This window comes from Chlorocebus sabaeus, chromosome 2, assembly GCF_047675955.1.
Source record: "Chlorocebus sabaeus isolate Y175 chromosome 2, mChlSab1.0.hap1, whole genome shotgun sequence".
Classification (NCBI taxonomy): domain Eukaryota; kingdom Metazoa; phylum Chordata; class Mammalia; order Primates; family Cercopithecidae; genus Chlorocebus; species Chlorocebus sabaeus.
Genome location: NC_132905.1, coordinates 28157019 through 28184817, shown reverse-complemented (window position 1 = coordinate 28184817; position 27799 = coordinate 28157019). Strand labels below are relative to the sequence as shown.

At 46.9% G+C, this 27799-nt stretch overlaps 1 protein-coding gene across 1 annotated transcript in view; it reads right to left on the bottom strand.

The window, feature by feature from the left end:
* Positions 1 to 8521: 8521 nt before the first annotated feature.
* Positions 8522 to 27799, bottom strand: part of JAG1 (jagged canonical Notch ligand 1) — a 36360-nt gene continuing 17082 nt past the window's right edge. The window contains exons 5-26 of the mRNA XM_008018170.3: positions 27225 to 27285; positions 23284 to 23414; positions 22923 to 23042; positions 22373 to 22486; positions 21041 to 21154; positions 20317 to 20430; positions 19855 to 19901; positions 19343 to 19516; positions 18754 to 18904; positions 17737 to 17901; positions 16799 to 16912; positions 16191 to 16304; positions 15978 to 16091; positions 15699 to 15815; positions 15198 to 15225; positions 14656 to 14741; positions 13361 to 13474; positions 12641 to 12750; positions 12318 to 12551; positions 11969 to 12100; positions 11624 to 11774; positions 8522 to 10797 (exon numbers count right to left, since the gene is read on the bottom strand). Of these exons, the coding sequence (XP_008016361.1) occupies positions 10340 to 10797; positions 11624 to 11774; positions 11969 to 12100; positions 12318 to 12551; positions 12641 to 12750; positions 13361 to 13474; positions 14656 to 14741; positions 15198 to 15225; positions 15699 to 15815; positions 15978 to 16091; positions 16191 to 16304; positions 16799 to 16912; positions 17737 to 17901; positions 18754 to 18904; positions 19343 to 19516; positions 19855 to 19901; positions 20317 to 20430; positions 21041 to 21154; positions 22373 to 22486; positions 22923 to 23042; positions 23284 to 23414; positions 27225 to 27285 (2963 nt within the window). The 3' untranslated portion in view covers positions 8522 to 10339. The remainder of the gene's footprint in view (positions 10798 to 11623; positions 11775 to 11968; positions 12101 to 12317; positions 12552 to 12640; positions 12751 to 13360; positions 13475 to 14655; positions 14742 to 15197; positions 15226 to 15698; positions 15816 to 15977; positions 16092 to 16190; positions 16305 to 16798; positions 16913 to 17736; positions 17902 to 18753; positions 18905 to 19342; positions 19517 to 19854; positions 19902 to 20316; positions 20431 to 21040; positions 21155 to 22372; positions 22487 to 22922; positions 23043 to 23283; positions 23415 to 27224; positions 27286 to 27799) is intronic.

The window sequence follows — 27799 nt, the reverse complement described above, 5'->3', positions numbered from 1 at the left end:
GAATGGCTTTGGGGACAAGGTGTCAGTCGACAGTCATACATTTTAACCTTACAAAGAGATGTGTTTTGTTTTCTTCTGAAGGCCCCTCTGCATTGGTTCTGCTGCTTTAGAACCTACACATCCCAACACACCCCTCATCTTTGCCAGCATTGAGAAATTGTTACCCTCGTTCAGAAGATGGGTCTTTAAAGCACCTAAATAATTGTCTGGAATTTTTACATAAACCTCTGGGGTTTGCCTTTGATCATGATCATTAATATCATTAATAGGCTCTCTAAAAGTGCGTGTGAATCTCAAGTTAGCATTTGGCAGGGCAGTGGAAGAATGAACGCTTTTAAAATAGTTTGGCTCAGAAAGTGCATCTGAAATAACCCTGTGGGAAAATCAGGAGAATTTCTCATCCTCCAAAGGATTACCTAGGATGAGATACTGACCTTGTATTTTAAGTTCAGTTGCATTGCTTAAAACCTCATTCATTACCCAGCCTGATTTATTTTAGGAGTGAAGTAGGCTGTGGGAGGGGGCTATATAATGATGTATGGTTTTTATGTTTGCTTTTTGTTTTCTGCACAGTTCCCAAAAGATTTTTATCATAACGTGTATATATATGTCTTTAAAAAAAAAAAACAGCTTCTTCACAAGATTTACTATGGCTTTTCTCTCAGAAATTAGAGCTGAAGAATTCTCTCCTCTTCAGGCTCTAAGGCGATCAAACCCCAGAAGGCTGAGTGTGTGCGGGGTGAGCAGAGCGCTGACCTCTGCCAGGGGAGAGGTCAGTTCAGCACACAAGACTCAAAAGGGAGGAAGAAAAAGCAACTCCTCAGCAGGGAGTTTGACTTGCTTTAGGGCAGAAGAGCTTTTATAAATGAGTTCCCAGTCTCCCACGCCCTCTCGCTTGCACTTCTGTTACCAGTCCTGTTCTGCGCTTAGACACACACACACACACACACACACACATGCGCACTCCCACCTCATTTCTACTCGTTGCTTCACATCCCTCTCTCCACCTGCCCCAGGAACAGTGGAGAGACTGACAGACCCTACTCCAGAGGAGGCAGGTGATGGATTGACTGGGAATTTTTCTAGGCCCAGCAGCTCCCAAGGCCTTTTCAGTTCCTCCTTCACACGCTTGACTGGTGAGAAGAACGCAAAAGGCTCTTTCCCAAACCCAGGGTGGGTGCCTGGGAAGATGAATACCAGCGCATCCATTCCTGTTGTCAGAGGGAGAGGTGGAATGGTAAATCAGGGCAGCCCTCAGCCAGGAGGTGGGAGACTGGGCTGGGTGTTTGGGATGTGTCCCAGGAGGAGGAGCCTAGAGGGACCTTCCTGTCACAGCACTGGAGAAGGACCTTGTGAAGCAGCAACACTGCTGTATTCATATATTTTCCTTAAAATGCTGCCCCAGTGAGCCTTGTCCCAGTGCCCTACTGCTTAGCACGTGGACTGTCTGCCTGTGGCAGAGCCTGGGGCATCTAGAAAAGACTATTCTCAGGTGGCTCTCCCATGAAAATGCCCCATCAATCTGAAGGCACTTGTAGGCGGCAGAGTTTTCTACGCCAGAGGTGTTGGGGATCTGGGTTGCTTTGGGGTTCTTGTTTTGATACCAACAAGCATCTTCACCAGGAATAACCTTCTAGATTTCAATAAAATCTTTACACAAGCTCAAAGACAAGGAGTCTCTGCGTCTATCTGTGAATTTTCTACAGCAAATTGTCCTTGTTTTCCCTTGAAGATATCATTTCCTGGTACCGGTTTACCAAATCTCATGTTCTTCTGGGCTCCAGTTGTAGAAACAACTTTGGTTCTTGTTTTGCATGTCTGTCAAGTCTAATTCCAGGTCCTGATAATGTTTTAGAAAAGCTCACTGAACTTAAGAGAAACCTTAATTTTCTGCTACCAGCTATGCATGTCTGCCTAAGCCACCTACCTTGCCCTCCATGCAAGGGCAATCCTAGCAGAGAGATGGTGGGAGAGAAACTTTGGCTTCACATTTAGCCCCTTCTCAGTGCCAAAGAAATGGCCACTGTGCAGTGACGACAGCCAAGAAGGGAACTTCCTTGTAGGGAAAGCCTCTGAGGAAGCCGGGGGTGGGAATACAAAGTATTTCTGAAATGCCCAACCCACTGAAAACCTCCAGAAAATGGAAGTCCAACATTATCTCGTTTCATAAGGAGAGAAGACTATCTCAAGATTTGAGTGTGCTGGAGTCCTCCAAGGCCAGGTATCTAAGCTTACCTCATTTGGCATGAATTTTATAAAATAGGGGTTTGGAGGGATATAGAGGAAAAAACTGTGTTCTATTCTCATTATTCGCAGGCTGTAGACAGCTGTCGACACTCACAGACCACACACTGTTGTAGACTTCAATTAGGCACCACGTTTTGTGCAGTCCTATAGTTCATTCTTGTCTTGAATGAGCTTTTCTTTCTCCTACACTGGAAGCCGGCTCCGAATTGATCAGGGAAAAAGCTAACAACGATTTGTATAGTCACAACCAAATATAACACCTACAAGTGACAGAGCCTGGTACGATCCTTTTTAGAAGAAGCCTATGTTCATTTTCTATCCCTGTGTAACAAATTACCGTAAATTGAGAGACTTAAGACAACATAAGTTTATTATCTCACAGTTTTTGACACTTCCTAGCTGGGTCCTCTGCTCAGGGTCTCATAGGCTGAAATCAGGGCTTCAGCCAGGCTGCATCCTCATCCGGATGCTCAACCAGGGAAAGGTCCGCTGCCAAGCTCTCTTGTTGGCAGAATTCAGTTCCTTACATTTGTAGGACTAAGATCCGCATTGTCCCGCTGGCTGTTGGCAGGGGACCTCCTAGAAGCCATTTCGCGGGTCCTTGCCACGTGACCCCATCCATTTCGTTAATGGAGAAACCTTGGCATTGAATCACTTTCGTGCTTTGAATCTGTGACTACTTCTGTGACCAGCCAGAGAAACCTCTCTGCTTTTAAAAACCTCCTGTAATTAGGCCAGCCCCACCTGGATAATCTGTATTTGAAGGCTAACAGATTTGAGACTCTAATGACATCTGCAAAATCCCTTCACAGCAGTACCAGGATTAGTGTTTGATTGAATAACCAGGGGCCAGGGGCCTTTGGGAGCCATCATGGAGTCCTGCCTACGACCACATCCAACAGCACTTAGCTCTTCTCTGATGGGCCCAGTTTAATGGAGCAATGGTAAAAGTAGAGTGTCAGTTGGAATCTAGCTGAATTCCTTAATCTTTTAATGGTTGCTTAGAGCAAATACTGAAAGCAGTGTTCTTTCCTTTTCCTGTAGCCCTTTTCATGAATACTACAGTGGCACACATTTATTGTCACCATGACAGATGAGGAAACTGAGGCACAAAGAACTTTGGAAACTTTCCCAGGTTAGTAAATGGCAGTGCCTAGAATCCAGATCTGGCAAACCTCAAAGCCCAGAAACTGTGTTGTTAGTACACACAGGTGGAAAATCTCAAACCGGGAGCTGGGAGGAAGAGCTGCGATTGGAACCAAAGAAGTCTTACTCCAGAATGCATGCTCTTGACCACTAAGCACACAGCCCGGCTTTGCACACCAAGAAGGTGAAAGTAACAGTCTAGTGAAGGAAGGATCAGGCCCACGTGGAGGCTGAACGCTCTGCAGGAGATGTTCAGGACCTCTTTTGTAACTGCACTGCAGCCAACACTGTCCCACTGAGAGCTCACAGGAAGCGCGGAAATGACGGGGCTTGGAGATGGAGAAAGCCAGAGGTTGTGGTCCCTCCCGGCCCCTTCCCACTCCCTTTTCTTTACTAGAGGCACTTTTTTCCTTAGTCTGTTGCAAACCTGTATGGCGTGTCACATTTGCGCTCTTCCTTTCTGCTTTATGCCTTGAATTATTTAAAAATTCTTCCAAAATAACATCACTGCAAAGCCAGAGAGAGCCCCAGAGGGCATCTGATTGTTCATATCCTGAACTTGGGGGGTTTATGTTTCTGTCTTGGGGATGGGGTTTTTCCAAGTCACTCAGTGTGGGTGCCTGAGCGCAGAGGAAACTTCTACACAGAATGTACTTCTGGCCTACCCTGACACGACAAACAGGTTAAGGATGACTTGTGGGAGATTTTGCTAATCCATCAGTGCTGGGTGGGGCAGAGTGTGGAGGTGTAGCCTTTTGGGGATGTCAGGTGGAGGAAGCAGAGCTGCCCACAGGCAGTTCCAGGAACTGTCAGGTGTGTCTGAACTGGCCCAACCACACACTAGACGTGGCGAACTTCATCACATTCAAGCGATCTGGATTTTAGTCCTGTTAAATGCTCAGGTGTTTTTGTGGTGATAACCTGGAAGGAAGCTGCCAGGGGGAGTGGGAGTGGTTAGGGAACATGGGATGAGGCCTAATGGTAATTGCAATCACTTAACACTGGCCAAGACCCTGGCACCTGCTTCTCAGACCTGGTGAGCAGCAGCGCGGTTCTGAAAACGCCTGTAAAATGTACATGTGTGCACATGTGTGCACACACACAGGGAGCAGTAGGACCTAGTGAGCCTGTTGATTTCCTTTCTGAACCTCTTTTCCTGCGACTCCTTTTAATTCTATGAAGCAAAAACTAAAAGGGAAATCAGAAACTTCCCAAGAACAAAAGAACAACCTACAAAGGAGCAGAGCTTAATCTGCCTTTGATGCAGAAAACACCTATTGCTCCCGGATTTATACAGATGTCATTTTCTAGGTGGAACCAGCTCAGATTGGTGATACTGTCTTAGCAGCCACCTCCTGTGACCTCCCTTGAGCCTTTGCATCCGTTTTTGTGAGGTGCTGATCTCCCAAGGCTTTACCCTTGAAAAATCACACTAAGGGCAGGATCCAGGCATAAACCTAGCAAATTCCCAGAAGAGGCAGAATTTGCCTCTTCCTGAACAGCAGCCCAGGAAGCAGGAGCCCCAAGTTCTAGTTCTGGCTATTGCTAACTCTCTGTATAACCTCGGACGAGACCTTGAACCTCTCTGGGCCTCAGTTTCCTCTTCTGGGAAAGAAGTAGGGGTTGGATCCTTTGATGGGTAAGGTCCTTGATTGCATTAACATCCTGTGATAAAGGTATTTCACATGTAACATCTATGATAAAGGTATTTCAACTGCACATATCTCAGCCAGGATGAATTAAAACAGCTTTTCACTCTTCAGGTGCAGAACAGAGGGGGCCAACCTGTTTGGTTGCCTGAGTAGTGATTAGGAAGCCAGCTGCAAACTTGTATTTCCCTCCGGGATCACCGATGAGCACCACCAGCCCTGCCAAGAGAGCTTCTCTTTAAAACAAAGCTGTTACTTTCATGTTGCTGGCATCTGCATTTGCTTTCTGGATAACTCAACCCTTGGGTGCCCTGGTGTGGATATTTGCAGTGCGGGTGGGTTGGAGAAGGCAGCAGGCAGGCCTCAATTCAAGGTTCTTACTGGATTTAAGAGCCTTTATTCTCCAGGTTAATTTTCCTGACTTGCATATCACAGGTTAATACTGGACCCAGGCATAATGATACATAATTTGAGACTTGTAAAAGCTGCCTTGGACTTGAAAGAAACACACTCTAAGCCAGGAAGGTTGTGGCCAGCATGCAAGAGCAAGTAATACAGGTAGAATATATGTCCAAAGCAAGAGAGCCGCACCCTTTTCACATGATCTCAGAGGGTGCCGTGCAGGATTTAGGCTCCTTGGCTGCCAGGCAGCAATACCACGGCAGCCCTACAAGCATCACTCCCCCCAACCCGCTCTTAGTTTTATTTTAACAGCCATTAGAAGGCAATGGTTCGCAAACGGAAATTCATTATTTTTAATAGACCCCGAAATACCTCGTGGATTTGAAGTGATGCAACAAGATTGCCCTAATGGTTTCTAAACTTTGTTTTTAAGACTTCTGGGGCCAGAACCGTAGAGAACTGCCTTAGGGCACCCTTCTAGCTCAGATAACCAAGCTGTTTGTTGGCATTGCTGGAGACTGACATACCCTGAGCTGGGTTGTTTAGCTGCTTGTGGGGTGGAAAAAAAATGTTAAGAAAAATAATTGTTGTTTTTGCAAACTATCTATTTAAAAACAGAACCTCAGGAAGCAGATTTCTGTTCCAATGCTTGGATGAATCAGAGCTTACAAAGTATAAATACACATTAGCAGGAGGAGGCTTCCCATAACCCATGTGCTTGTATGTCTTCCCAGACCAGGAACCTCTGAACTCCTGTTTCTCATTCCCAGTAGAGGCAAGAAAGAGACCCACAGTCAAAACGGAAATGGTGGAGCATCGCTCAGCCCAAGTTTCAAAGCCCAATAGGCCTGTAGAACTTTTTTTTTTCCTTTAAAGGCAACTGGTTTTTTGCTGCACATTTGCTCACTTTGCAGCACGAGCACACAGGTGTAAGCCATTTGGAAAGGTGGGAAACCCACGCTCTGGCCCATTTGGCTCCTTGCTACCTAAGAAATATTACAGAATAAGTTAATTTTGACTCACTGACCCCTCAGATCAGCTAATAGGCGTGAAGCACTTAGACCACAACTTGCTCAAGGGGCAGTGTAATTATTTTACTTAAAAATGATGTCAGGTGGCAATTTAGCAACAAACTGGCTTCCAGGCTATTTAATTCAGTTTAACAAGGAGGAAAAACATTATAATTAGTGAAGAGCTGGTACTGTAGCACTTTAGCAGAGTCGCTCCCAATTTTTAGAGTGCATGAGTGGGGGAAGAAGAGTAAGCTTGTCAAAAATTCAAATTCCCAGGCTCCACTTCTGGTGCATCTGGTCTAACAGGGTCATGGACCGGGCCTGGGAATCTGCATCTTAAAATTGTAAACCCTCTCACAAATCATCAGTCTCATTTGGCTTTTAGTCAATTAAGATATATCATCCCCCTCCACTTTCTATTCAAATTCTACATCAGGTAAGTATAGAATCTCAGGACAGAGCTTCCCATCCTAAAAACACCAGCTTTAAGTGTTCTTTCCTAGAGTTGCGTGGGATATTCTAATGCTAGAGTTCTAGTTAGCCAAGTTTCTGGACTGAAAATTTCAGGGGCCTTCCAGGGCCCCTTTAAAGAGATCCCAGAGTGTTCCTGGGGAATGAATGGTAAAGGCACTGAGTCCCTTCCTCTCTACTTCCCTAACCCCCAAGGATAACCAGAGCACCATTGCCTGCTTCCTTTTCCCTGAAGGGGAAAATTCACCCTTCACAATTAAAGTCCTGGCACTGAGGCATGTCTAGAGGAGCCTGATCTATGCCCTCCCAATACCACGGGTGTCCCTGACAGAAGGTGAGTTAAGACACCACCCATGAATCCCAAGATCCCTTCCCTCCTGGAATAAAGAATTGCAGAGGCTCATTCAACTTTTTTTTTTTTTTTTTTTCTTGGCACAAAAGCATCTGGCAGCTACCCAAGGAATTCTGGGGTCCTGCAGAATCCAAGTTTACAAACCACCAGAACAAGGCTTTGCTTCAGGATAGTGTTTGACTCCACTCTGCAAAGTGACTGTCCCCTGTCCAGTAGAATCTACGCTTCTCCCTCCCTTTGACCCCACCTTACAGAAACCCAGCTGTGTACTGGCAGACACTAGTGACAAAGCAGAGCTACGCTAGGGTAGAGCGAGATGTCATGGGAACCTCAACTCTTCACTGTCCGGGTCCTTCGGGCTACCTCCCCAATAAGCCAAAACAGTGTTGGCCACTCTTTGGGTTGTCACAACCCTGAATCCCTTGATGGTGTCTGCTCATGCACAGGGAGCCCAGGACACTTAAAGCCCACCTTTCATTCTTAATCAAGATGTTCCTTAGCACAACTCCAAGCCTAGAAGAAAAAATAAAAGCTTTCCCAAGAACAAAGAAAAATATTCCCATCAGCTTTTCCTCCAAAGTTTGCTGTGCCAGTTGTATGAAAACCGGACGTGTGTGGACAGGCCTGAATGTTGAAGCGCTGGGGGATGGCTCTGAGAAGGGTGAGCTTTGGCTTTCCTAACCAGAAGCAGGGAACTCCTGGTGACTCTGCACAGCTGCTGGAAGCTGTCCATGTGCTTGTTACCACAGCTCTTTCCTTCCGCGGAGGTACCAGAGGCAAAGCTACTCCCACACCCCACCACGCGATGCGGGGGCAGGGCCTCCACCAGCCACAAGTGAGAGAACCAGAGCTCTCCTGCCCGTGACAGGTGGGGACAGCCCCAACTCTGGAACCTCATAGAAGACCAGAACACTAGCACCCCAAGGCTGCATGGTGAGGCCAGAACACTCATTCCCTGGGAACAAGGTGATGAGTGATGAGCCCGAACGCCAGAAGCTTGCAACTACCACCTCCTGTGCCGTGAGGAAACCACCCCATGGGTAAATGTGCACAAGAGTCATTTGAGACCACACCCTTACAACAGGACATTAATATGAATCTGAGTAGCCAGGGAAAAAAAAAAAGGCAGACATTAAATCTCCCTGCTCATTTCCCAACACCAATTCCAAACCCTTTAAAACCCTTTCAGTGCGGTGGCCAATTCCCCTGATTGCTCACAAACAATTCACCTCCACACTACAGGCCATTAATCCAGTGGTGTTTATTCAAGCAGTATTCACACTTGCTGTTGAATAACAAGGGAATCAAGGCTCCCCTAGATGGGGCTCCCGCAGCTCCAGCTTCACAGCAGCCCCAGGTCTTTGAGAACTTCAGATGAGCTTTGTGGTTGAAAAGCCTTTCAGTTCTTCCTCCATGCCTGTTAGGCAGAGCTTATTATACCCCCGATTACCAGAACAGACTCAGCGGGGTGGCAGATGCACAAGGCAAAGCTGGGTAGAACTACATAAGCTCAGAAGAGGCCACACTGTTCCATGTTTTCATACAAAAAAATTTAATAAATATTACTTTTCAAAATTTATTGCCAAGAACAACACATCAAAGATGCATTTTTATGTTCATATAACACTAATAGGACAACACAAAGTATCTTCACGGTCTCAATAGTGAACCAACAAGATTACTCTGTTTTATAAGCCTTTTTGATCTTGAACTTCGTAATAGCACTTTGATTTCCTCACTTAAGGCAGGCAGTGTACTCTATGGCAAATCTAAACAGTGATCTTACTGGACATTTTATGGTTCAAGTATTCAACTAGCTTATTAGAATACTCCCTAAATGCAGAAGATTAAAAAAAAAATTCAAATCTACAAGTGGTTCAGTATTACGTACGAATGGTGAAAAGAAATCAGAATTTACAAAGTAAGATTGGTGTACTTCCAACTTCACACAATTAATTTGATGTTTTTAATCATATTCAACCACTCACATTTTGGCTACGTTAAGTCATAGCTCAACTTGTTCCCTTGCTGCTCTGCAGCAGATCACCTGCCTGTCTCTTTTCAAGTCTAAAGCAGAAAAACAAAAAAACAAAAAACCTGTTCTAGACTAATCCTCACACTGCCTCAGTCAGTCCTTAAAACGTGTTTTAAGTGATGCTATAGAAGGTGTTTTAAACATCTGACGTCGTACAAAAAAATTCCATCAGTATTCTGGGCACGGAAGCCCATCCTATTGTTTTAAAATAAACTATTTTCAAACACCTTAATTTTGGCTTATAGGCAACAAGTAATGAGAAGAATTCAAAAAAAAAAAAAAAAAAAAAGCCATACACTTACAATGCTATCAAAAACCTTCAATTCTAAACACATACATATAAATAAAAAGGAATGATGTTTTAAGGCTCTTGATTATTAAGTTAATAAATCAAATATACACAGTGATTAATAAAAAAGAATTATTTACATAACTATACAAAGTTCTACTTTTGACATTTTTTTCTTCTTTAAATTCTTCATTTTACCAGCAACTGCTGACATCAAAGTCTCCCCTCCCCCAACAACAAAAATACAATAAAAAAAATAAATAATAAAGTCATTTGTGATCGTTGCTGTGGTTCTGAGCTGCAAAGGCACTTTCAAATACAGAACTACTTGTACGTCATCATAAAACCAATATACAAAAACAACTCAAGAGTCAATAAATATAAATAAAACTATGATCTAAGACTGCATCACCATTAGGACATCTGGCAGAAGTGGGAGCTCAAAGACCAGGGGGCTGGGCAGGCTCCTGGGAGCCCGATCCGAGACGTGTCGGCTGCAGGGGGACAGACAACCAGGGTACTGTCGACTAGCTTTTTGCATAGCTGTGAGATGCGGCACTCGATTTCCCAGCCAACCACAGAAACTACCATTGCCAGTGTAAGCCAGCTTGTCAAAACTTAAATTATCACAGGGATTCTAAGTCAACAACAGCCTCAGACTCGAGTATGACACGACAGTTTAAAGAACTACAAGCCCTCAGACTCTAACCTAGTGGCAGCGGTGCCTGCGGTCTGCTATACGATGTACTCCATCCGGTTTAAGCTCTGGGCACTTTCCAAGTCTCTGTTGTCCTGTTTGTTTGTCCAGTTTGGGTGTTTTGTCGGCGTGCCGTTGGGGGGCTTCTCTTCTCTGTCTACCAGCGTGTACGCCGGCTGCTTGGCAAACCGGGCTTTCTGCTGGTGTTTGTCCATGTCGTCCTCTTCTACTTCGGAGTTGTGTGTCCTTATTTTAGACATTTTGGAGTTCTTGTTCTCGTAATCCTTGATGGGGACAGTGTTGGCCCCATGTTTCTCAATGGGGTTTTTGATCTGGTTCAGCTGCTCCCGCACGTTGTTGGTGGTGTTGTCCTCGGAGGCCGAGTGTGTGTGGCTGCCCGGCTTCCGCCGCTTCCGCAAGCACCAGTAGAAGGCCGTCACCAAGCAACAGATCCAAGCCACGGTTAAGACAGAGCTCAGCAAGGGAACCAGGAAATCTGTAAGGCAGGCACAAAACCAATTAACTCTCCAAGAAAGAAAGAAAAAAGCATCACCACAGGAACAAAAGAATACCAACAGTGGTTCTCCTGCCCTTTGTCCCTCAGAGGGGGGCCACAGGGACAAGTCCCTTTTCATCATTGCATATGGTCACTTCACAACTTGATAAGCAAATGCTGGGATCAGGCCCCTGTAGACCTTGATACTCTTATCCCTGGAGAGACTGGGTGGAGCAGCAGCTCCTGCAGGCTCTTTGACTTCACATGGGGAGAGCAGTGTCTTGTTAAGTCTGGCTACTGAGGCAGCTCAGTACAGGAGTCAGTTTTCAGAGCTAGAAACCCGATTCAGATTAGCACAGACAGCTCAAACGTGCCATGGCTCCATGCCCAATCTCTCTCTTGGCTGAAACGGTGCTCGAGATCCTCAGGAGGGAAGCCTGGACGTCCTGCAGGGCCATCGAGCCTCACAGCCCTCAGCAGTGGCTGGGCTGTCCCAGGACACCTAAATGCCAAGTCAGGCTTTATACAGCTTCAAACTCAAGGACAAAGGACAAGCAGTGTCCTAGGGCTTTGTCATGGATGTAGGCACAATACCTGTTCTGCAGGGAACATTGCATAGTGTGTTGGGAAGGAAAATATGAGGCAGATCTCTATTCTCATGGGTCATGTGACCTTAGTCAAGTAGGCTGCCCTCAGTTCTCAGTTAAATTGGGAGCTCCTGCAAGGGTAGGACACTGCCAAGTAATCCCCCGACCTGATGGATTTATTGAAGTGTAATGAGATCGTCTGCCATCACACAAATAAACTAGTCCCACTTGACACCTACCTGTTCTGTTCTTCAGAGGCCGCCTCTGAACTCTCACTTCTGCAACAGCAGCAATGAGCGAGCTGTTTCCATCACGTTTACTAACAAGATCGATTATTTTGTCAGTGATTTCCTTAATTGGGTTTCCATCATCCCGTATATCTTCAGCAGACTGGAAAAAGAATAATCAGACTTGAGAGTCAGGGGAATATTCAAAGCAGCCTTTCTTCAAAATTAGTGACAATCTGTATCTGCAAAGCTTTTTGTCAGTGAATTTGCTCCATTCAGACACTGGTTAACTGAAGTTTGAAGTTGGTTAACTGCCTTGCAGTCGAATAGTGAGGTGTGAATGAGTCTTATACTTACAATGGCCACATGTATTTCATTGTTCGCTGAAGGGGAAGGCTCACAAGCGATGTAGATTGAATATTCAGCGGAAACATTCTTCAAAATATTCAAATTCCGCAATTCACTGCAAATGTGCTCTGTCGTAAGACCCTACAACAATTTTAAAAACCCACACACGTGTAAGATTGAGAGGAAGAACAAAAGGCTGAGATGTTCTCTTTGAGGCTGGGCTAAGTTCAAGCTCACTTTACTATAAGACAGGAATTGAGGCTAGGGAGAACTAGATCCTAGCTCATGACATTCCTCCTTTAAAGCAAGCAAGCAGACATCCACCATTCCAAAATAAAAACAAAAAGTTGTTACGTACTGGTGACATCATCTCCTTGTTAAAGGTAAATGTGATGTTCGCACAGTTATCCTGGTAATAGGAGTCAGAGGTGCACTTCGTCTTCACTGGCTGGAGACTGGAAGACCGACACTCGCCCACACCAGTGCAGGGGTGGACGAAGCACTGGTCGTCCAGGATGGGGATGCAGCTCTGCCCGCTGGGGCACTCGCTATGCCCTTTGTGGAGCAGGCATGGTCGAGGGCCACACCAGACCTGGAGAAAAACAGAAGCTGGCAGCTTAGCAGGCATGCTCACCCCTGATTCCAGAACACAGGTGAATTGCGGCAGCCATCCTGTCCTACCTTTGAGCAGGCGATCCGTCCATTCAGGCATTGGCAGGTATTACAGTCATCATCCCATTTGGCCCCATCTGGTATCACACTCCCCATGGTGATGCAAGGTCTCCCTGAAACTGACAGGTGGAGACTGGTGAGCAGTTTATTTTTCTGTGAACCGGATCAGGGTTCAATTCTTTGGTCCCTGAAATGGTTACACCATTATGAAATGGTTACACCTGTGCCCTTTGCCATGTTAAGATCATTCTTCCCACAGTAACAGCATGTATACTTCCTACCTTTGCTGGCTCTGCGCTTGGCCACAAGACCTGCTCTGGCCAATGTAACATTGGCAGATGTGATGTAAGCAGAGCCTGTGACCAGCCTCTTGCATGCCTACCATTGGCAACGAAAGGAATATGCCCCAGACACAGCCACTGGCCGAACTGAACCCAACCCACAGCACAATCTTTCTGCCCATGCTGCATATCGTAAGCGGTAAAAATGCTTGCTGCAAGCCACAGCAGTTTGGGATGGTTTGGTACACAGTATTGTGGCAATAGCTGACCAAAAACAGCTACCTGTTTTGGGGAAGACTCCTCACAAAACAGTTTCCTTTTCCTTGCAGCCCCCCACTGCATGTTCCCTCCCTGAGCACAGTGGCTTATTTGTGAAAAGTCAAAATGGTGACTGCAAAGGTCGCTCACCCCAGAAAACTCATGGGCAGCTAAAGCCTGGCACACATACCTTCCTGGCACTTGGCACCACTGTGTCCTGGAGGGCAGACACACCGGTAGCCATTGATCTCATCCACACAGGTGGCTCCAAAGGCACAAGGTGAAGACTGGCATTCATTGATGTCTAGGAGAAATGGAGTTCAAGTTTAGGGACTGATGGTTTGTAGCAATGTTTTGAGATTTTTATTGACATAATGTACTAGAAAAGCATATTATCATAAGCTTGATGAATTTTCACTCAGGTAAGCAGCATCCAAAAGAAGAAACAGATCATCTATTGCAAAAATCTCCAATCACTGGCCCCCAAAGACCACCACCATCCTGAGTTCTAACAGCGGAGAACCATTTTGGGAGGCAGCAATTTTTAATTTGATTCCTTTCTCTGACAGTGCAATTTACAGCAAGCCTGGCAGAGTTTCCTGGAAAGGGTCAGACGATAAACATGCCGGGCTTTGTGGAGTATATAGTCTCTGTCACAACTATTCAACTCTTGTGGTATCACGAAAGTAGCCATAGACAATACGTAAATGAATGTGTGGCTGTATGCCAAGAAAACTGTATGTATAAAAACAGACAGTGGGCTGGATACGGCCCCTAGGCCACAGTTTGCCAACTGTTTATTTAGAAACATGAAACAGATACAACCTGCCCCCATCTAGTGCTGAAGACTAGTTAATCCCAGACTTGGATTTCAAGCACCAGTAAAATTTTGGACAATTTGGGTACAAGAATCAAACCATAACTACTCTAGCACCTTTTTTTGTTCTGTAAGAGAAAGGGCTTGTAAAAAAAAGTAGAGGAAAGGCTCGAAATAATACATTTTAAACTTCTTGAAAAACTGCATTGCCTGCCCGTATTTTCCTATTTTAGTCATTTCTCCAGGGCCTGATCAGACCCAGCAGAGACAAGCCTCTGGAAGCCACAGTCGTCCTCCCTTCCATTTGTATTAGCTCTATCCTCTACCAGTGTAGCTGCGGTTAATGTCTGCTTGCCCATAATTTCATGTTAGTCGCGGAGAAGTGCACACACTTTCTCCAGGACCCCAGTGTCATCATCAGATTCTGTGGCTGGCACTCTCTCCCCAAGAACAAGGAGGGCGACACCACCCAGGGAACCACCAGCAGGTACCTACCTGGGAGGATCCAGCCTGGGATATCTTAATCCCAGCTGGAAGAGGGAGATCCTTACTCTCTGAGAGCTACTTAAACGGAATGGTGGCTTTGTTTTTAAAGATGAAAGTCTCGGGCTGAGGTATGGAATGAAGGGGTAAAGCCATTGGGAAAATCAGACAGGGACGGTCCTTACTTATTCTGCAGTCAGGTCCGGCAAAACCTGGGGCACATTCGCACCGGTACCAGTTGTCTCCATCCACACAGGTGCCGCTATTGTAACTGAGAAAGCAAAGACCGCCTTGGTTACCAACCTCCCAGTCCATTACTCTGGCTGCCAATCACTTGCTTGGCACCACACCAGTTACAGTCAGTGGCTCTCACCCCATGGCTATTGCCTGGGGAACTTTAAAGAATACTGATGCCTGGGTCCCACCCCCAGAAAGTCTAATTTCATAGGTCTTGGTTGCAGCCCAGGCAGTGGGATTTTTAAAAGCTCCCAGGTGATTCTGGTGTGCAGCCAAGGTTGAAAAATCACTGCTCTAAATGAGGACACAAGCTGGCTAATTAAAGTGTGGTCCATGGAGCAGCAGGATCGCTTCACCTGGGAGCTTGTTAGAAAAGCAGTCTGAAGCCCCACCCCAGACCTCCTGACTCAGAACTTGCATTTTAAACACGATCCCTGGGTGATTCACACGATACTGGACGAGTGCTGGCTTAAAAGGATGTCACACTTACCAGGGATGAGGGCTGCAGTCATTGGTATCTGCAAAGAAAAGACAACTTAATAGTGAGGCCTTCAACAGGGAAAGCAGTCTTAGCCCTAAGTAAAACCACCACTTATTTCCTTAATACCCAAATGATAAAGTCGTAGTTAACACCAGCAAAATACCTTTGCTAAATTGGAACCAGGCCCGCACCACACTTAGTTTTGCTGTGGGACACATGTACACAGGAAGAGGCCCTGGTAGGGGATAGGGGTGGGGGTGAGAATGGAAGGAGACAGGCTGCTGGTCAGACCCAGAGCTGGGAACTGAGACGCCATCTGTCTCCACTTATCTCATTGGCGACTTTCTCATGCCCAGGTCAGGGCTGTATCCCATCAAGTCATTAATGCAGACCCAGGTGATACAAAAGCAGACATCAAACAGCTCTGCTTCTGGTTTCCATTGCAAGTCCCCAAGGGTGTCAGGATCTGCTCCGACAGCCCTGGGAGAGTTCAAGGGGGAGGACACTCACTCTGAGCACAGATGGGCCCCTCCCAGCCTTCCTTGCAGACGCACGTAAAGGACTCGCCGTTGACCACACATGTGCCCCCATTATGGCAGGGGTTGGGCAGGCAGCTACTGTTTCGGGCTATAAAGAAGAGCAGACACGACCACCCTCCCTGAGTATCCAGAAACAGTCTGGAGGGGCAAGAACCAGGCCCAGTGAAATATCATAAGCTCCAGGGGCCAACCAGCAGACACGCCCAGGTGGCCATGCCCACTGCAGATCCCACGTGGGGCAGAAAGTTACCTATGTTACAGGTGGTTCCTTCCCAGCCGCCAGGACACATGCACTTAAAAGCATCCCCCTCATCATAGCAGGTGCCACCGTTGTTGCACGTGGCCTCGTCACACTGACTGTCACCTGGAGGAAAATATCTCAGTGTGAGTCCCAGTGGCCCCCTCCCACAGGAGACAGAGGGAAGGGTCTCAGAGATAGCATCCAAGGCCAACTACCACTTACGTGAGTGGCAGGTCTTTCCTTTCCACCCGTTTTTACAGTCACAGTAGAAGTCGTTGACCAGGTCGCGACACGTGCCCCCATTGTGGCAGGGGTTCTGGCTGCAGTCATTAATATCTAGAATCGAAGAGGAGACAATCGGCTGAAGACGAAGTCCAGGACCACTCACGACAGGCGAGAGCCAAGCCTTTCCTACTGCTACATCCAACACCCTATTCTGAGAACAGCCACAGTCGTAGTACTTTAACACAATCAGGCTTTTCCAGGAATAAAGGAGCTCCCAACCAGGTTACTTTGAATGCCACAAGTTAGGCAAGATGTGGGGTGGGCCTCTGGAAGTCCCATGGAAATTAAAGTAGAAATATGACTTTCCTTGCAAGCAGGAATATTACACAGTCTAATTCTATAGCTCCTCAGCAGAAGTTCCTCCCCATAAGTTGTCATCAGTACTCAAACGCAAATGAGACACAAGTGATACTGTCCTATTGCAGAAATCACTGGGGTCTTGCTTCCAGAGATTTCCAGGACAAAGAAAGATTTCCCACGTTGAAGTGGGGTCCCTCCAACATGACCCATACATCCCAGAGCTCCCCAAACAGTGGCAGACTCACTGGTTTCACAGTAGGCCCCCTCCCAGCCGTCACTACAGATGCACTTGTAGGAGTTGACACCATCGATGCAAGTACCACCATTTCTACAGGGGTTGCTCTCACAGTCATTAATATCTACCAAACAAAGCAAAAAAAAAGAGCTGAAGGACAAGTGAAGCCATAGACAAGCACTGTTCGGCAGTTTTCATGGCTCCCTCCTGACACAATGCACCTGGTACCTCCACCTGCCACCCTCTATCAGGGCTGTTTCTCAAATTAGGCGGCTTATCAAGCAGAAACTTCCAGAGTGCCTTACCCACTTAATGCCCTCACATGGGCATTCAGTCACCTGTACTTGGTGAAAGTGGGGAAGAAACTCCTAAAGAGGAACCACCCAACCTAGCAACATTCCAGAATGTTCCAACATAGATATGGAGGCTCCGAGGCAGAGTGATCTGGTAAATTGAACATGACCTCAGTCTTAGATCCAGATGTAAGGATAAGCCTCGACCGGTCTTCCCCAGCCTTGCTGTTTCTGATTAAAACAATTTCAACACTGCGGGGCGCAGTGGCTCACACCTGTAATCCCAGCACTTTGGGAGGCCGAGTGGGGGGGGGGCGGATCATCTGAGGCTGGGAGTTCAAGACCAGCCTGACCAACATGGGGAAACCCCATCTCTATTAAAAATACAAAATTAGCTGGGCATGGTGGCACCTGCCTGTAATCCCAGCAACTGAGGAAGGCTGAGGCAGGCAGGAGAATCGCTTGAACCTGGGAGGCCAAGGTTGCAGTGAGCCAAGATCGCGCCACTGTACTCTAGCCTGGGCAAGAGCAGCGAAATTTGGTCTCAAAAAAAAAAGAAAAAAGAAAAAACTTTCAACACCAATGATCCCAGGGCGGGGCAGAGGCAGGGGCAGACTGGGGAGCACTGGTCCCTTCCCGGATGAGGGAGTCTTACTTTCATGGCAGTATGTTCCCGTGAAGCCTTTGTTACAGTCACAGGTGAATTTGCCTCCCGACTGACTCTTGCACTTCCCGTGGGGACCACAGACATTCGAGGAAATATACCGCACCCCTTCAGGTGTGTCGTTGGAAGCCATGGCCACTGTGCAACTGTCAATCACTAGAAGATAGGCTTGGGATCAGATCATAGCCATGCACCCACAGACGCAGCATTCCTAAGCCAAGGGCCTGGGCCAAGCCCACTTTCCTGGAGACAGGGACCCTCTGGCTAATGAGACACACCCCAGGGAAGCCAAGATACTGGCAACATGCCACATCACATTATGATGTGGCAAAGGCGAGACTCCAGGCAAAGAGTTTTAAAGCATTTTCTCCCTCCACAACCAGGAAAACCCACATGCTTGCAGGTCCCCTTCATGCTACCTTTGACATCTACCCAATTTGGTAAACACTTGCTAAAGAAAAAGGACCTGCTTTATTCACTTCCTTTTTGACCTTAAAGCAAGGCTCAAGGACAATCTATAGAAGCTTTAAATGTTGTGCTACCTAATACAGCAGCCACCGGCCACATGTGGCTATTTACATTTAAATGAACTAAAATGAAATAAAATCAGTTTCTAGTTGCGCTAGTCACAGTCTACATTGCCTGGGGCTCCCACACCTGACCGTGCAGATACAGAACATTCCCCCAGTCTGCCTTTGCAGGAAGTTCTGTTGACAGTGTTGTTCTCAGGCATTTGCCTCAGCGTTGCACATCAGCCCACCCCAGAACAGGAATGCTAAATGGATTTCACATTCTCTCCCCTGGGCTACTTGTAGACATGGCTCTCCCACTGGCAGGCCTGAATAGATTGTTTCCACGTGTTGCGGCCCGCTACACAGACAGGATCATTTCACTGTAGCGGTCCTCCTCACCAATACATTACTTCTCAAGTGTAGCAAGGGGCAGTGGTAGTAAGTGGGGACAAAAGGAGAAAGTGGAGACAGCCAGGTCCCAGGAGAAGGGAGGTACCTTCACAGGGGGTCGTGCGGCAGTGGTCTTTCAGGTGTGAGCAGTTCTTGCCCTCATAGTCCTCGGGGCACTTGCAGAAATAGTCGCTGGCACGGTTGTAGCACTGGGCACCGTTCTGGCAGGGATTAGGCTCACAATAATCGATGTCCAGCTGCAAATATCAGGAACAGGGAAAAGGGGGAGGGATCAGGGTAAAACAAAGGTGTCATGATAACTTCTCTGGGGCAGCAGGCACTGGAATCAGACAGTTCCTTCTGTTTCTATTAGAAGTCACCCTGTAAGATACATGTCCATGCCCTAGGGACTGCCAATGTCCATATTTGAAACAATGGAGCAGAGTGGGAGAGGGAGCCCAAGAGGGGGTGGAGGGAACCAAATAGAACACAAAGACGAAGACACTAAGAAGAAAATAATTCGTCAATATCTCTTTCCACCAGCATTTGTCTAGCAGAGACTCTCTCATCAATAGGATGTTAATAGATGTCAGGAAATTCCAGACATAAGAGCTGAGGGAGGAGTAAAGGGGAAGCGGAGGAGGCAGCGGCTCTGCTGTAAAAACTTGGCCATCTGAGGTTTTGCCACCACTCACCTGACAGAGGTTTCCAGAGAAACCAGTGGGACACAGACACTGGAATCTGTTGATTTCATTCTGACAGTGACCCCCATTCAAACAGGGGTTGCTGGCACATTCATCGATGTCTCTCTCACAATGATCGCCTGCATAGCCAGGTGGACAGATACAGCGATAACCATTAACCAAATCCTGGAAGAGGAGAAGGGGAGAGAGAGACACGTGCTTTTTTTTCTATGTATTCCACAAACACAGGGCTTCAGCGGTTTAGCATGACTGTTGCGGTTTAGCTGGTTCACTGAAATAGCCAAATGCCAAACCCCTGAAAATGGTTAGAGGAATTTCTACGTGCATGCCTTCAAAATGACTCCCACGAGGCTGGGGTAACATAAGCCCTAGTGAAACTTCCGAGAGGCTCGTTTTTCACCCAAGTTTTTAAATCTCACAGGGACAGAGCTCTCCCAGTGTCACACAAATCTAAAGATTTGTTGTCAATTGTCAAAGTTTGATTTAAGCAAAGATTTACATACCCGACAGGAGGCGTCATTCTGACACTGGCCAAGGCAGTCATTAATATCTAAAAAATAAATAAGTCATCATTTTAAAGAGGTAATTTACAGTGAAATTGGGCTTAATTGAAAAGCCTTCTCAGCTCAGGATAGATAAGTTTCAAATCAGATTTCCTGTGTGCTTCCCGTGAGATAAGGTTATTACGCTGGGTGGGGACCCTCCCTAATTCTTCCAGAATGAGGGAGTGAAACTTCACATCATTGTTTCAGCCACATTATCAGAATATGGCTGGCTTTAGCAGCTAAATGAGCCTGATAAAGTGTGTGTTTTCACTGCTGCACTGACCACTCCCTCTCAAAAAAACATTCCCACTCTAAGGTTTTCCTTCTACTGCTCGAGGCGTAGGACTGGAGCCTCAATACAGACCAGCAAGTCGGCTACCCAAGTTCCATGAAAATCAAAATGGAAACAAAGTCACTCACTTATGTCACAATTCTGACCCATCCAGCCGGGAAGACAGTCGCAGTAGTAGCTGGCAATGAGATTCTTACAGGATTTGGCGTTTACACAAGGTTTGGCCTCACATTCATTTGCATCTGAAAGGAGATGGGGATGAGCATGAGAAATGAAGTTCAACCCGCATCTCCCCCACCTTGTAAAAAAGAAAAGAACAGGCCAGAGTTTGTCGGAGACATGAGACCTTTTAATAAGCTAGCTAAATAAAAGATACTAGAGGTTCCCTCTATTTTAAGCATCTGATCCCTCTCCCTAGCCATTATCCAATAAGAACGCTAATTGATAACTTTCCAGCTGCTAGTGAACCAGCCCCCAACAGAACAGCAGAAAGCCACCAGGCATTTCTGTGCAAAACCCAGCGCAGCCTAGTTGCTGGGATTGAAATGTGGCAAAAAGAATGCAGACAGCTCATTCCTCATGAGATCATCCCCGTTTGGAACCCAGCTGAACACTCCTCGGACAGACGATTGACATGGTTCAAGGAATCCCACGACTTTCCCACAGGGCCTAAAAGAGCTAGTCCATTTGCATTCAAGTTATTTCTCCCAGGCCTGCTAGACTCTTGATAATAAATCACTTCTTAGCATGATGGAGTGTGAACTCACACTGCTGGCCACACGCTCGTCTTCTGTAATGGCTTTGCCAAAGCCAACCTTGACATAAAAATTACAGTCGCAGGGATTTTCTTACCTAACTGGCACGTTTTGCCAGTCCACTGTGGAGGGCACACACACTTAAATCCGTTAACCAGGTCCTGGCAGGTGCCCCCGTGGGAACAGTTATTAGGAGAACAGTCATCAATGTCTGGTCAACAAGAAAAGGAGGGGGGTTGACAATTTAATTCAATCCATCTGACAATTAGATCCTTGAACATCACCTCTCACATGAGGGGCTGTCATTGAAGAGCCAGACACCTGCTACAAGGAAAGCTACAGCAGGGCAAGTGGGACAGTGACGATAAGGCCGAAGCCTTGATTTTAGCTTTAAATCCCCCACTGCCCCAGTTCATGTAATCCCCAACCTAAGCAGTGGGGGAGAAAGACAGCTGGATCCTGACAGAGCATCCGCCCAGGAGGAACACAGGACATCTCGATCTGCCTAATCTTTATTTTTAAAGAAAAGTTTCATCATGGCTCAGAAGTAGCTAAGGAATAAGGAAAAACAGTTCTTTACAGGTGGAAAACCTTATTCTTATTTGCTTAGAGTCTGCCCAAAATAGCACACCTAGAGGCTGCATTCTCCACTTCTGCTCTGACCAGAGAGAACTCCTGACAATTTATCAAGTATTCACTTTTGTGTCTTTATGACAACCCTCGGAGACAGGAATTGCTACTGTGCCATTGAAAGAGGGCCCCGGGAGCTTCTGTGGCCTGCTGGAGTTCCGCAAGTGACGGGTGGGGGCCCAGGACCAGCACAGGCAAGCTGACCCCAGAAATCCACATCCATAACCACACCTGGGGTGCTGATGACAGCGGTTGTCAGGCCTGGCTGCACTGCAGAATTTCAGAAGTTTATCAGAGACCATGGACTCCCGGATTCTGGAGGGAATCTGGGGGACCCAGAGATTTACGCTGTAAGGCACCCCAGGTGATTCTGACATACAGCCCTGTCTCACAGCCAAAGGAACTCTGCAGGCCACGTTCTTCTTTTGGGGCCCCCTGGCCCTATGACAAAATCCAGTAGTGAGTGACAACCTCCCCTGAAGGCAGCCTCTCCATGGCTGCGAGGAGAATAACCACAACTGGAAGGTTGCCAGCTCAAGGAAGCAGATGCGAAGGAACAAGCGATTCCACGAGGACGTTCCTTCCAAGAACAGATACATGCACTACCTTAGTGGGACAGGATAGGGGTGCTGGGAGACTTTCAGACACACAAGCCGCCAGACTGCTTACCAGACTTATGCCTGCACCCGCCCCTCTCCCGCTGAGAGGTGCACACTGGACAAGCCTAGGTACCTCTCCCCAGCGTGGTATCTTGGCACAAGGATCCTTAGAATGGACACAGGCTGAAAATTGGACTTACTTGTAGAGCACGTGGGGCCGGTCCAGCCTGGGGAACACTCACACTCAAAGCCCAGGGAGGTCTCCTTACAGCTGCCTCTGTTGTGGCAGGGATCAGAGAGGCAGGCGTGCTCAGCTGCAAAAACCAGGATGGCAGTCAGCGAGGGATGCCTGTGCACCGCTGCCTCCCCACGCCCCCCTCCAACCGAATCCCACACCACAGCCACTAGTGCAAGCATATTTCAAAAACCAAAAGCAAGCGTGTGATAGAAGCCTGCTGTGTCTAGGAAAGAAAGGAAGTCATCTTTCTCACTGAGCTGTCTCTAACCACATTCCGAGACATCGTAGAGCTGGGGTCATTTCATCTCCCGCTGCCTCCTAGATGAATCAACATCATCCAAAAAACCTTCGGGACTTGAAAGTTACAAAGGCCTATAGAATGGCTGGGATAAGGCCTATCTTTGGAGGCTATTTGCACTTTTTTTTCCTTACACAAGTCCTTAAGTATATTTTTTAAAGGCTGAGTACAGAAAAATTAGACAAAGGACTCTCATTCAGCTTGGACCACTTACCAATTTCACAGTTGGGTCCTGAATACCCCTCAGGGCAGGAACACTGATATTTGTCAGGGCCTGTGTTGCTACAAGTTCCCCCGTTGAGACACGGCTGACGGGTCCCACAGTAATTGAGATCTGCCAAAAAGATCCTGGAGTCACTAAGAGACGCCTGTGAAGGTGGCGAACCTGCCACGTTTCTAGCCCCAATCGTCTTTTAAAAAGAAAACCAGAAAACCCACACAGCATTCAAGGAGAATTCAGAATAAAAGCCCCTGCCAATAAAATTAAAAACCAAATTACTGCCATCCCACCCCCAGATCCCACACTCCTCCTGAGGCCCGCCTCCCACCCTGGGTCTCATCCCTAGGGGCCATACCTTTGTCACAGAGCTGGCCGCCCCAGTTGGTCTCACAGAGGCACTGCCAGGGCTCGTTACAGATGCCGTGGACGCACCCCGGGTGCGGGATGCACTTATCACAGTACAGGCCTTGCCAGCCGTACTGGCACCTGGAGACACACAGCACACCTGCAGGTTAGCCTTTTGAGCATTAAGAGAGACCTGCACAATTCAAACGGAAGACTGCAAAGTCCAGGCTTTTTCTGTTTTGTGTCTGGGGACAGGGTGGTAGACTCCCAAGGCTCATCAGGGGCTCCGTAGAAACAAACATTTTCACAGTTGGGCTGAGGTCCCCTCCCAGCTGACTCCTGACAAAAGGAGGGCTGTTTGGGAAGAGACCAGCATGGGGATACCCTTCACAAAGCCACTCTCTTCTCAGGCTCACACGAGTGAGCCAAAGGTGAAGGCGTGGAATAAATCAACCTGCGCACCTAGTTGCGACAGACTGTAGAGAAAGGACTCTTCTGGTGACAAGAGGGCTATGCCAAAGTCTCTGCAGACGCCGCACTTGCCGCTCTGCTCTTTGTCTGCACAGAAAGTCACGACCCCAGCTCACAGAAAGGCAACAAGCCACCAAGTGCAGCAGGAAACCGCGTCACGATGACGCTTTATTCATAAAAAAAAAAAAAAAAAAAAAAACGAGAGAAAGGGGCACCCTCCTCCCTTGGCCAAGGCCAGAGTAGGCACTCGAAACCCACTTCTATAGGGAAGGAGAAGGAAATGACAACACTTGGAACCAACTCCATAATTTGTGTCCCATTACTGCGTGCTAATTTATAGTGATTTCTTGCTTTGCCAAGAAAAGAAAAAAAAAGAAAGCAGTCTGCTTAATTTATCTAGTATTGGGGGAGTTGAGGTTCTTTTATATAAGCACCTTGATTAATCGTATTCTTTTGGGGCCAAATAGTGCCTTTGATCCCCAAATAAAAACAAAAACAAAACAACTTTCACCTGGGGTGGGAGCGGGCAGCATCTCAAACCACTCTCCCTTCAAGTTTCAAGCCCTCTGAAACTTTAATTGCCTCCTCAAGAGCCAAGTTTTAACAAGGGTGCGGGAAGGCAGGGAGAAACATCAACTAGCCTGCCGGGGGAGGGCGGAGGGCGGAGGGTGGGGTGCGGGGGGTGGGGTGCGGGTGGGATGGGCAACACGTTTCCAGAATGGGACCCGGGAAAAGCCCCGATCAGCGCCAACCCCCTAAGCTGCTCAGCTGTAACTCTGGAAAACAAACCTCCCCCTCCAACTCCCCAGAAGGAAAGGCTTTCAGTTTCCCAAGAGCGGGAGGCAGGCTAGCAAATCCTTGTCATGGGAAAATTATAGGGAGCTAGCTAATAGCTAATCACCCACGGCTGAGAGTCAACTTAACCCCTGAGAATACTGACTAACCACTTCCTAACTTCTAAAACCCAGCCGTGCACACCCACATGCAAAGAATCACTAGAATGTGTGGTTTAAAGTTAGACACTGGATTCTGGTTTCTGTAAAGTGGAATGTCAACGTGACAAGTGACTAGAGGAGTAAGATAAGAACAAAATTACAATCTAAAGAAGTTCTCAAAAGCGCACACCCACGTTAGTGGGAGGTAGGGGGGTAGCCATTCTGTCAAGGCTGATATTCTTAGCCTGAAAGATAGTGAGAGGGAACTGATTACGAAATGGCAATATTCTCACCGTCTTCCCTTATTGTCTTCCAAATTCAGGATCACTAGGCCTCTTCAAGTTGCCTCATAAAGGCAAGGAGAGGCAGCTGAGGACCCAACCTCACCTAATTAAAGAGACCTCAATCCCCAAGCATAAAAAAGCAACCACAAGAGGCCATGGATGACTTCAAAAGAAAACAAATAAAAATACTGACCCTAAAAGAGGTACCAACCAAGTTATCCCAGTTTAATAATATATGATTAAGATTCTCATGAGAAATTGAAGTGACTTTCCTCAGATGATGATTCATAATTAAGTTTGATATTATTGGCAGGCTTGCAATAAGCAAGCATGTATACCCAGGGAAAGGGACTCAGTCTACTTGAGAACAACAAAAACCAGTAAATTATCATGTGGGGGTGAAAAAAAAAATAACCTGTGTAATACATAATCCAAAAGACAACTTGCAGGTAACTTGCCATTCAACTATTTCGGCAGCAGGACACAACCTGAACTTCCTCAGTGTGAAGGTTCTGTTTTGACTTTCTTTCAAGGTAGGGAGAGAAAACTGGGCTGGGAGACTATGCAAATGATGTGTGGGAAAGTCGCACCTTAAGTAAATAAGGCCATCAGTGCGTGTCTGGGCAGGGAGAGGGAGGTGGGACTTCGAAAGAGAAAGGGCTAAATTCTGGAAACAAAGCCTGTTGTTCTGGCTGGGAGGGCCCTCCCCTGTATAGCTGTATGTGTGTTCTGATGACAGCAGCACAAATCACAGTCGGCCTCCGCTGATACCCATCTGAGCAGGGAGCAGGCTTGGAATCACTAATAGCACTGTCATTGGGACTTTCTCCAGAATACCCTTAATTAGGAAGAGTTGAGCTAGGTGGATTCCTGCTCCACATTTGACAGCAGTGCTGTTAAACACTACAGTTCACCGCCACCAATGGGAGACAGCAGGAGAAGCCCCTCAGCCTTCCAGGAAATAAACTATCTTTTTGAAATGTAGGAAGAGACAATTCAGGACAACCAGTTCTTAATGTAGGGTTCCCTGTTCCCCCTTGCGTGGAAGGGGAGCAGACAGAGTGGTGGAATCCCAAAGGTAAAGGCCACAGATAGTTCTCTTCAAAGCAGCAGCCTCAACATTTACCAAGCAGCAAAGTCATGTGGCAAGCTTGTCAAATGCAGACTCCTAGGCCAAACCAAGGACTGGGATTCTACAGATGTGGGATGGAGCCCACGAACCTGCATTTTAACAGCTCCCTTGTTAATTCTGGAAGTTACACTTTCAGTACTGAGGTTTTGGGGCAGTGATCGCTGATGGTTCCATCAGCAGGATCGCTTGGGGGCTTGTTAGAAATGCAGAAACCTGGGCCCAGCCCAGACCTATAGAATCAAGACCTGCATTGTAATAAGAGCCCCCAATAACGTTAGTTTGGCACATACTGGTTTAGACTATGTTTCATAAGAGTCTCTTCACTCATGTCAGAGTAGCTTTTGGGGCAAAAGTGACAGGTTCAAAGGATCCATTTCGTGTTACTCCATAAAATTTGGGAAGAGGAAGAGTAAAGCATAGGACTGCCAAAAACACCGCAGACACCAACAATATTTCCCTAAATAAGCCTTTTCCGAATTGGCATAATATAAATTTCAAGAAGTTCCAAAATCCGCCATCGTGAAGTGGTCAGGGCAGGCCTCCCTTTGGCTTCTGCATTGTTCCTGGACCATAAAGGAACAGACTTCAAAGGACTGCAGCAAAAGTCTACATTCATCAGGCTCAACTGACAAGATTCCGGGGCAGCCATTAACCTCTCAGCACCAACCCAGCTCCCGCCTGCAAAGGGGCCAGGAGATTGGACTAATCCCATTCTAAAGAATGCTGGACTTTCGCCTATTGATGGGAAAAGTGGGGGAGGGGGCTGGGAGAAGAAAACCTTGTTGGAAGAGGAGGAGAGAGATGCAAAGACACAAGCCCACATCCCTCCATCTAGCCCATTAGCACTGTAAGGGAAGATTATAAAAATGTGTTATCAATTTCCAGAACAGTTAATACATGAAGTCACTGGCTATGCCCAAAGAGTTTCTTTTTATTCCAAGAGAGAAGTGGTGTGTGCATTCCACCAGACAGCTGGTATAATTTAATAAGCTTCGGATGTGTCTATCTGAATTTTTAAAAAAAGCTTTCTTGTTCTCCAAGGAAAAAGAGGCACAGTCACAATAAAATCAGTCCCTCTCTTACGTAAAGGAAAATTAAAAGAAATCTCACAAAAGACCAGTTTATTTACCTGCAGTCACCCGGGAGTTTGCAAGACCCATGCTTGGGACTGCAGCCTTGTCGGCAAATAGCTGTAAAAAACAGAGAAGAGCGTGTCAGCACACTGCCTGTTCCTTGCATCGCCACAGTCATGAGAATGGCCCATTGCATTAAAGTCTGCAAATTCCACAATTTTAATAGATCTCATATCAAGTCCCTTGTAAAGGAGAGGAAGATGGGAGAGGCCCAAATAACAAAACCAGCTTTAAACTTCAAGGCCTTGTTAGCAGATCCTGAAAACATGATATTGTTTGGGGACAAAATGCAGACAAGTTGATGAGGGAACAGGGACCTTCGTCTAGCCTCTCTAAACCATAGCTACCCTGGCTCCTTGAGCAGGGCTTGGTCAGCTTCCATTCTGCCCACACCCTTTTCATTAGAAGAAAAAAAACGTATAGATAATCCTTCCCCATCCCACCAGGACACATTCAGATGAGCCTCAGGCTTAAAAAAAAAGAAAAAAAAATCCATACCAAATGCCTGGTTTCAAAATTCCACGGGACTAACAGAGCCAACCAGGCTGGATTCATTGGGCAGGCTAATCTG